This window comes from Castanea sativa, chromosome 11 (assembly GCF_040712315.1).
Source record: "Castanea sativa cultivar Marrone di Chiusa Pesio chromosome 11, ASM4071231v1".
Classification (NCBI taxonomy): Eukaryota; Viridiplantae; Streptophyta; class Magnoliopsida; order Fagales; family Fagaceae; genus Castanea; species Castanea sativa.
This window is the reverse complement of record NC_134023.1, coordinates 11,391,982-11,402,954: the sequence shown is the minus strand read 5'-3', so window position 1 is coordinate 11,402,954 and position 10,973 is coordinate 11,391,982. Positions and strand designations below refer to the sequence as shown.

General features: G+C 31.6%; 1 protein-coding gene across 1 annotated transcript; it reads left to right on the top strand.

The window, feature by feature from the left end:
- Positions 1–402: 402 nt before the first annotated feature.
- LOC142614880 (auxin-responsive protein SAUR71-like) lies at positions 403–1,334 on the top strand. The gene has a single exon (XM_075787525.1). It carries the CDS (start codon positions 517–519, stop codon positions 982–984), a length of 468 nt encoding a protein of 155 aa, XP_075643640.1. The 5' UTR covers positions 403–516; the 3' UTR covers positions 985–1,334.
- Positions 1,335–10,973: the final 9,639 nt, after the last annotated feature.

Below are 10,973 nucleotides of genomic sequence, written 5' to 3'. Positions count from 1 at the left end.
TCTCTCTCTCAAACATTAAAAAAAAAACAAAGAAAACAAAAATAAAAGAGCATATTTAACAAAGGGTCTGGTTAATAGACACACGTTAAGCCATTCATTTTGAAAGCATTTTAGAAAAAATTAAAAAAATTATAAATTTTTTTTAAAAAATAATATACTATTGTGAGTCCTTAAAGCACACGTTAATAAAATCGTCCAACGAAAAAAAAAAAAAAAGATAATAGAAAGAAGTTAATATTCTCTCTCATACTAATTGTACCTGCCAAGTACGCCTACCTGTACCTCCTAACCATTCTCTCATCATCACCTTTCTATGTCTCTACCCTCTTCCTCTCTTTTATTTTTAATTTTTAATTTTATTCCCTTTCTTGCCCTTTATATACTTCTTCTTATCTCACCTTCCACACCCACCACACCCACAACCTCTCTCTCTCTCTCTCTCTCTCTCTCTCTAAAAAAAAGCAGAAGCAAACTCTCCAATATTACACACACACACTCTCTCATCTCATTCTAACAATGAAAAAATTAATCAGCAAACTCTCCCGTGTCGCCGACTCATCCCAGTACTGCCTCCTCCGCTCCGCCGACACGCGCCGTGTCGCCTCCTCTCACGCTCCCCAACAACAACAACAACAACAACACCCATCTTCACGCAGAACCAGCTCGTTCCGAGCCAAGCTGAGCCGCCGCGGCTCCTCCAAGTCCTCCTCCTCCGTGGTCCCGGAAGGACACGTGCCGGTCTACGTGGGAGACGAGATGGAGCGTTTCGTAATCTCGGCCGAGCTCCTCAACCACCCGGTTTTCGTCAATCTGCTCAACAAATCGGCCCAAGAATACGGATACGACCAAAAAGGCGCCCTCCGTATCCCGTGTCACGTGCTCGTATTCGAACGTGTCCTCGAGGCTCTTCGTCTCGGACACGACCACTCTCGTGAACTCCTTGACCTCCTCAATTCCTTGTCTTCCTCCGAGGATTACTACTAAATGGGTCTCCAAAACTACTTTTTTTTTTTTTTTTACTAGGATTGAGAGAACAGACAGACAGACAGGGCTAATATGGTAATTTAGGAAGATCGTTTCTTGTTTTTTTTTTTTTTTTTTTTGTAAATATTTTTTGCGATCTTCAAATATTCAGCGAGTTTGCAGCTGGGGAATGAAATGAAAGGTTGTATTATTGTTAGAGGAAAAAAGAAGGGAAAATATATTGCCAAAAACAAAAAAATTTGCAAAAGGGTTTTATTTCCTTGTTTGTTTGATTGTAAAGAGAAATATATTTATATATATATATTTGTACTTGTAGTACTAGTATTACTACTACTACTATTTGTGCTTTCTATTACTGAGAAATTCCAGCTTTTTATTTTTTATTTTTTTAATACTTGTTATTAATTTGTTTGTTTCTTCAGAAAATTTGAGCTGAAGAAGATCTTGCATTTTTAGGCAAGTGAAAGCAAAAAAATAAAAAATAAAAAAAAAGGAGAGAGATTTGTTGGGTTTTGCTCTGTTCTGGATTTTGACTATAACTAAAACAGAATTTGTAAAAATCCATTTTTTTTTTCAGGATATTCTTGTTAGATTTTCTCTGAATCCAAACAGAGTTGTCTGATGCATTCTCGGCAGTTAAAGTTTTCATTTTTTCCCTGAATAAAAAAAAAAAAGGAAGTCTCTTACTAGCCCAAGCCGGCAATGGTCTCGGCAGTTAAAGTTGCCATATTGATAAATGGGGGGCAAGAAGTTGGTGAAAATTACGAGAAAATGGTAAGGATTATGAATCAAGTTACTGAAAAACTGAATTGGTTTGTTAGTTGTAACGGCCGGAGTAGAGAGTAACGGATCTGAGGAAAGTAAAAGAGAGAGAGGGGGGGGGGGGACAAAGATGGGGTCCTCGGCGGTTTGTGTTTTTTGGACAGGTCAGGTCTATGTAATTTCCGGGAATTCCGGTTGCTTTAATTCATCATCATAACTGTGAGAGAGTCAGAGAGAGAGAGAGAGTACTGAAAAAAATTGAAAAGTGGGAATTGAGGGGTGTTTTCGTCATTTTCCAGGAGTTTGATAGTATTGATGTCCTCTTGGAAAGATAGATAATGACGAGATTTATGCATATGCTGTTTGACGGTGCTGCTATGCTAGCTATTTGTCTTGAGTTTAGATCTTCGGTCCTATTTTTACTGTTTCACTTTATATTTTATTAATAAAAATTTAGTATGTATTCATCTTATTAATTAAATATTACAATTAATTAATAACGCTAGTATTAATAAGTTAATAATAATAGTATTTAATTAATTAGGTGAACACGTGACAAGTTTTTATTGGTAGAGTATAGAGTGGAGTAGGAAAAATGGGACAGAAGATTTAGACTTCCTTATTCGGGCAAAGATCAAATTTATATTTTTTTAATAATATATATATTCTTTTTATAGAGAATTTGCATAAATTTGTGTCAAAATTTGCCTTATATAGTATAAGATTTTTAAAAAAAAATTTTTTACACTGCCCCCTTCTAAAAATATCAATATCAAATTATCTATTATATTTTCTACATTCTAATTTATTTAAATATCTATTTTATTATTGTTATTTTTATAGGGAGAATTTTTTTTTTGAGAGTTTTAACATGATAGCTCTTTATTATTAAATAAAGACACTAAGCAGTTTTTAGTTTAGGCAGGGATTAAACCTTAGATTTCTTATACAACCATCAGAAACTTTACCAGTTGAGCTAATTAGAATCCACATTTTTTTATAGAGAGAATTTGATAAAACATGAGAGTAGAAAAATGCGAACCTTGGAGAACTTTGAGTTTAGCTGGCTAAAATGTGATCTTTATTATATAAGTATTGATGTAAGTATCTAAGTTTTAAATTGTTAATGATATATAAAAAAGAACTAATATCAGTAAACTCAATACTACTTAATAAACTATTATTTGCTAGGAGCTCTATAATTCAACTAATTTGCACATTTTTTTATGCTTTCAGGGTTCAAATTACTTATTTTCCATTACAATTATCAAGTTATAAAAAAAAATTATTTGATTAATTTTACTTTGCGTTACTTGCATGCCGTTATATTGCATTATTTATTATTATTCATTTTCTTGGTGAAATTACGATTTACCCTTTCTTGATTTAGTTATATCAGAGTTTAGTTTAGTACATAAAGTTTTAATTATTGCATTTGATCTTCTTAAGGTTCTAGATTAAGATTAAAAGGGAATAGTTAATATTCCGTTTGAAGAATTATTAAGGATTGAAAGGATAGTGGGATTAAATTTTGTAGGACCAAACTAAAAAGGGGATAAGTTGTCATCCAAAATTTATTTGTACCATTAAACTAAACTAAAAGGGCGGTAAAGTGGTGGGACTATAAATTGTTTTAGAGGATAATTTTTTTTTTTTTTTTTGAGGAGGATTTTAGAGGATAAGTTTGTAGGCTAGATTCCTTCAATAATTAAATAAAGAAAAAAAAGTTTTAGACTAGATTGTTACATGATCCAAACACATGGTAAGAAAAAATTGTAACTTTTACTATTTTTTCTTCATTGTGATTAGGGATTGAATCTGGACTCATTTATATTAATTAGTGGTGCCAAGGAAACTTAATTTTGCAGGTAATAAATACTTTATGCATTTGAAAATTCATCAAGTAGAACAAAATTTGTAACTTTGTGACTTTTTTTCTTCTTCTTCCTTTTGAGAGAAAGCAGAGTGTGACTTTGGAGTTTTGGACTAGCTCAACCGGCATGGATCACACAACTTAGGGGTTGTACTGTTGTACTTGATTAAATTTAGTGCCGTACAGTTATTTATTTTATTATTATCTTGGTAAAAGTGCCGTACAATTAACTTACCTTTGTAAATTCCATTTGCTTGAGTTAGCAATTTGTATTAGGGAAGACCGGATAGGCTACATCCAAATGCATAGTCCAATTCTTTGTGATTTTTCTACAGTGCAATGATGATTATATTTATGCACAGTTAGGAGTAATTTTTAGGTATTTTTAGAGCATGGAGATTAGTACTCCCTCCTGGTGGGATCTATTCATTAAATTCATGGTAAGATCTATCATGAATATAAAAAGAATGAGCGCAATTTCTCTCTACTCCAAAAATATTTAAGAATTTTACCATAATTAGGCACTCACAACCCTTGTTTCTCTTTTTTCTTTTTTACGTTTCTAATACTTCAATTTTTACCATAAATCAGTGAACTGATGTAACGCTTTTCTAGCTAGCCAATATATATAGAGAGTAAAGTTTGGAATTATTGGTGATATTGAGCTTTTTAACAACCATTAAAGATAAATCTACTACTGTTTCAGGTTCTAGACACTTCATCCAAACAGCAAAATATGCATTACCTGGTAAAATATTGTACATAAAAACGATAAAAATACTACATTTACTCAGCCCAAAGCAATGATGAAAAAGAAACTGTCAAAATTTGTGTTTTCAAAGCTATACTTGATTAGATTAAAGCTTAGTTTAGCATACATGCGCAATTGATCAGGGGTCATTTCCCACCTAAAACAATGTCTAGCTAACATGATTAGTGCCTCAAACATCACACCTAATATGATTAGGTGTGCTCTAGGTGCGAACCCATGCTTATTTTTGCTAATTAAATTTCAAATTTTGAGCAGGGTTGTGTATCATTAAATTCATGACAAAGTATATATTACGTACGAAATTTTGTATCATTTTGTGGATTATTGATTCTACTTTATCAGTTAGTTGATGGAATGTATATTTGTCAAGATCAGCAACGAGAACTTGATCATTATAGTGAAAAATTACCAACTTTAGTGAGACTATTATTTCGCTCAAACTTGTCAAAGAATAAAATCTTGTACCATTATTAATCTTGTCAAAGATGTTTTGGTAGGCCTGCTAAACTTGTCAAAGATGTCTTGGTAGGTGCTTAATTAATATATAATTTCTTTGTAATAAAATGTGCTATTATTATTATTAGTATTAGATTTAATGAGTGGAGTGGCATCATATATCAATCTAACAATTTATATATGTCAAAAGGATAAGATTTGTGAAATAAATTAAAGCAAAAAAAAAAAAAACAGAAAAGAAACCAAGTTTAATTGAGTCCAATCATCAATATTTTTTCACATTTCAAGCACAATACCTCAACAAATAATTGAAGAGGAGATGCTAAAAGACACAATAGAAGTGGGAAAACGTCATGAATGTATAAATTCCCATCTGCCTAGAACTCCAAATTCCGAATGAATATAACAATTTCCTTTGCTTAATTACATGTCAACAAAATTAGGGGCTAAAACAAACATAATGATGTAGTTTTAGGCATGCATAGTAGAGAAATGGACCAATTCAAATGAGTACATAGGAGTACAATATAAATTGGTTCAATCTTCATTGACGACTCAGTGTTCTAGGGACAGCAAATCATGACAAATGTTGAGGTTACTTTGGGGGAACACAGAAAGGGCAGGAGATTGATACTCAATTTTTCTACAATGACATCTGAGAGTAAGAGAAGGGGTCTCGAGCAAGAAATGATGAACAATAAGTGGTGGGAGAATCGTCGTTTTCTTTGGCTTGCATGTTGGTTCATGACCCCACAAACAAAAGCAAAAAAAAATTGGCTGAGCTCGAGCACAGTTTTATATATATGAATAGTTAACCAAAGTTTTTAATTTAATCAAGGAGTCAATCAATTATGATGTGGACCCTCGTATTTGATACGGCAATATGAAAGAAACCAAGCAAAATCGACAATCTTCTTTGCCTCACAAGATAAGGCACCCAAAAAATATGGTGCCAAACCAAAGTAAAGAAGATATATCGCACATTTTGGAGAGCAACATATAAAGTGGCGTCATTTGCACGTATTTTTGACGTTTTAGGCACTAGAAAATTAGTCTTTTATAATCACATTTACAAGTTTGATCACAAAATAGTCCTTTATAATCATATTTACGCATTCATTTTACTCGATCAATCATGAAACTTCATTCATAATGTTCTTATAGGTTGACTCTAATTGTTCGAATTTCCAATTGACACAAGTTTTACTTTGTTAAGAATAAATTTTGAATGCTAACAACATGGTTCAAAATTTGGGCAAGAAAAAGTTGGTAAGGTGAATAATGGGTTGTTTTCTTCGAATGCTTACCACATTGTACATTTACCCCAAGAGATATTGATCCAATTTGTTTCTAAATGATTGATTGTCTTATCGTAAATGTGTGTATATATAGAAATGTATATACTTATGGGTGCCTTTATATGGTAATAGAAATATAGAGAAAAAATTCAGTGGAGTTGCCTAAGTGGTTGGGCACTCGATCTCAAAGTGACTGTTTTGAGTTTGACTAGAAGCTCCTTAGTTCAAGTTTGGGCACCAGCAATTTGAAAAAATTTCCTGAGCTAGCGATTTACCCCATTATAGGCCCATCAGTCGCGAACAGTAATTAGTCTCTGGTTGAAAGTTTTGAGAAAACACGGTGAGAAACCAAAAAAAAAAAAAAAGAAAAAGAAATATAGAGAATAGCCTGATAGGACAGCTAATACAACAGTAGTACACAGATACTATAATTGTCCAGTGATAGTATATAGGAATAGTAAAATGTACTCACAAGGTGTACGGAGATTTGTAGAAGCTACGAAAGTTGTATCTTTGTGTGAAATTTGACTAGTTACTGCATATTTTGGACAGTTTCTAGACACAAATTGGACTTTTCCATAATGATTTATGACGTGCTACCCTACCCAACTTTGTAATTCACATGCTCGTCATGTCACAATTTTTTTTTTTCGAAAACATGAAAAACAAAGTTCAATTGGGTAGAGAATATCTGCTAGCCTCTAGGTAGTATCAGTTAAAAGAGGAAGTTAGAAGAGAACAAAAATGAGTATAAATTTTATATGTGGTCGAAGAACCTTATGGTATACTATTTTGTTGCACATATCAAACCCATTTTGGAGTTGGTAATGTTATGAACTCAATGATCATATACTAAACCAAAAAGAAACCAAATATATTCTCTTCTATACCAGCCGTATAGGAATATATATATATATTAAAGTTTTGTACAGCCAAACTAAGATAAAACCCAAAAGAAAAATGAAACTCTATGATTGGGCAATGCCAACTATGTTTTATAAGTACCTCCAAACATAAAATATTAGAATTATAGGCCAAAATAGATAAACAAATATATGAAACCTACCGTACGATACCACATTCAATTGTGTGATTTTATAGGCATGCAGAGACAGTTAATGATTCCCAGAATATTGTTAAAACTATGTACCAAGAGTCCAAGTATGAGCTAGCTTAATCAATCAATGAATTAATAAATTCAAAAATAGCAAACTGTATAGCACAAAAGAGTATAATATATATTACTCCGAGAATAATGTTTGGACCAACTAGTACTAGTCGACGGGTGATAATTAGACATTATAGCTAGCATGGAAATGCATGAGCTAGCTATATAACTCTGTGTACTAGGCACATGGCAACTCAGTCATCACGTTCTTCTTGGTTTTGATCCAGCTTTATAGAATATATTTTGCATAATATTTGTCAGAATTAATTATGAGGAAGCCTAGGTATTTTTGCCTTGCAAGTTGCAACAATGGCGTTTGGATGGGACTTTGGAGACTACGTAAATTAAAAAATATTGTGATAGAAGATCCGAGAAAAAGGCAAAGTCGTACACCAAATAAAGATGTGAATTTTTATGAATTATGATTGTACAAAGAGTCACATGCTTGACATTCGATTTAGATTTTTTTTCCCATGATTAGGAGATCTTCTCTGCAACCTACGTTATTGCTTATGTTTTCCCAAAATTTTGTTGCTCTTTCATTTATCTTGTAGGTTTTAATTAGTTCAATTGGTAAAATTTTTAATTGTTTAATAAGATATTTAAAGTTTAATTCTTGTTTTTATAAAAAATTATTGGTGTTTTAGTCTGACAATAAAGAGTTATTATCAAAAGCTGACTTTCTTAAAAAAAAAAAAATTTATCTTCTTATATAGCTACTCATTTTTGAAACATATGCCAAGGGAAATCAATTTGGTTTGAAAAGATTTGCACGCATATGGGTTTGGATTCCTTCTAAAAATGGGAATAAGTTATCCAATCCTATAGGCCAAATCCGAACTTAATATGTATGATATACTAAAAATGAACGTGTTATGTACTAATATACATTACATAATATAAAATGATGAATTCACACACAAGAATAATATCTGTAATGATATATAATATGCAAAGTACCTATATATTCGTTTGGTTTGACATTTTTTAAAGCTTATTTTTATGTATAACTTAATTTTTAAATTATCATATTAAAAAAATTACACTTTTAGTAAAAAGCCAACTAAAATATCCTTATACCAAACCAAGCTTAACCAATCTATAAAAACCTTACACCTCTTTGATATTATTACTTATGTTATTTCTTTCCCTCTTATCTCCCTACTCTTTGATATTATTACTTAAGTTATTTCTTTGTATATGCTTTTCTTTCTAAAAGAGACAAAACTGTAAAAGTAAAAATTTTCAATTGGATCAACCCGAAGATATTTGGTTTAGGTTGGTTGGGTTTAGACTTTATAGTCAATTCAATTATTCAATTTTGGATTGAATTTTGAGGGAATGAGTTTCGTGAATTCAATGCTTTTAATTATGTTGATAGCAATCAAAATCAAGTTGCATATGATATCCTTACGTACTACTTGGGACTAGATGGTACGTGATGTCAGTCAGGGCATCTCTATAGATCTCTTTCTATGCTTGCAAACTCAAAATTCCATCAGCAGAAAACTTACAAAAAATATTTGTCCACTTATGTGATATGTACATTATTGGGCATCTACACCAGTTCATGAATTCATAATTCACATGCAGGAGGATTCTCTCAAATCCATGCTTGCAGATTCAGATCTACAACATCCAATTCTCTGTGAATAATTGAGATTGAAACTTCAAAAGTTTACTTTTAATTTCACCTATTGAATTTTAATTTTTACCATTTTAATTTTTTTTTTAACTTCTCTCTTACGGGGTAATTGCATGGTGCAATAGTCTTAGGTATTGCACAAAATCTAACTCCCCATGCTTGCCTCGATCCTCTATTTACTTTAGAGATATTGTACAATGCACATTATGGGCACTTAGACCTCAACCATACTTCTCTCCAACCCTCAGCCATACTTCTCTCCAACCCTCATTTAGTAACATTATTTAATTTTGGGTGAAAGGAAAATATTGATTGTGTTTGGTGTTTCAAGAAAAAGAGTTAAAAGAGAATTTTAAGTATTAAAAAACAAGTTTCTACTTAAAAATAACAATATTTCCTTTGTGACATATAGATGATGAACATGTTAGTGTTGGAAATATTAGGATTAATTTGGTTACCATATGGGATTAAAATGATATACACATTTCATAGTGATTTTTATCTTGTAATGAACAGGATCATGTTTGTTTTTTAGTGAATAGACAACAGAAACATGCACATATATTCAACACTTCAAACAGTATATAAGCATCATTTAACTCAAGGACTAGCTAGTGAAGCAATGAGCCACACTCAATTATTTGATCTCAATTCTCAAATCAATCATTTAATGAGTACACGCTATGGTGTTGGAAGCAAGGGAATTGTTAAATAATAGATGAAACAAAAAGTCTCTATATATTGACAGAGCTTACACTCAATAAGCCGCATGAAGTGATGGTGTGTTTTATCATTTTATGTACGCCCATTCTTAATTTGATTGGCCCATCTGCTAGAAGATTTTCGACCTCAAAATCCCATTTTTTCACTCACTACTAGATACAACTCTGAGATTTAGTATTTATGTACTTTCTTGGAGATCAAATGAGATAAATAAATACAAGATATCTAGCTACTTTATGGTGGTTGTAACTGGGCTAAAATATTTATTGTCTATTTCTGGTAGAGGTTGATTTTAGATACCACTTTGAAAATAATGGATTATATATTTTCAAAAGCTAGATTTATATCATAGACTAGCTACATTTATTTTAGTGTTTTTTTTTTTTTAATAATTTGATAGTTACAATGTCAACGGGAGAGGGGGCATTCAAGCTTTGGACGTTTCTGTTGAAAATACCAAAATGTGTCATTTGAGTTAAGACTTTTGGCCATACATACATTAGTTAGAGGGGCAAAAAACATGATTAATACCACAAGCCACAATTTTTTGTGAAATAAAATGAAAGAGAATATTTTTTAAGAACTTATATGGAAAATATAATAAACTATATTTAGAAAATAGTAGTAATATTAAATGTAATTGTGTTTTGAAAACACAATTCTACCTAAAATCATTTTATGAAAATACAATTGAAATTGTGATTTAAAAAGATATTTATATATGCAAAAAAAGTAATTGTATGTCCAAAACATAATTTAAAAAATTCCTTTCATATCTCACAATCAGTGGCCTTCCGGGAAAAAAAAAAAACCTACCCTTCTGTTTGGATGGAGAGAGTTAAGGAGGGAGGAGAAAAGAGAAGAATGGAAGATGACTATAATATACTAAATTTATTTTCCTCTACTCTCCTCCATTCTCCCTTTATCTCTGTTTGTTCCAAAGATACCATACCATATATTTAGTGACAGTTCTTGATAGCAAGCTCAACTGTCCTATTGCTAATTTCACCAAGAGGATAATTTCAATATTGTAATTGAATTATGTAGCTAGCTTACCCTCCAAAAGTATTTCAACCAAACTTATTAAAGAAATTTTGGCAGGCCCTTCAAAAATTGTTTGAATGTCTAGCAAGATATATATTTATTCTTTAAAATTGATAATTTTGGCTACAAACTTAGTTCGGGCATCATCATCAATCTTGACTTAAATGAATATGCATGTGAGTATGTTAAATGAATAAATTTGTATATATACATTTTCTCTCTTCAAACGAGACTTAAGAAGTAGCATG

Excerpts from the sequence above, each read along its gene's own strand:
- LOC142614880 (XM_075787525.1), top strand. The coding sequence starts at position 517 with ATGAAAAAATTAATCAGCAAACTCTCCCGTGTCGCCGACTCATCCCAG.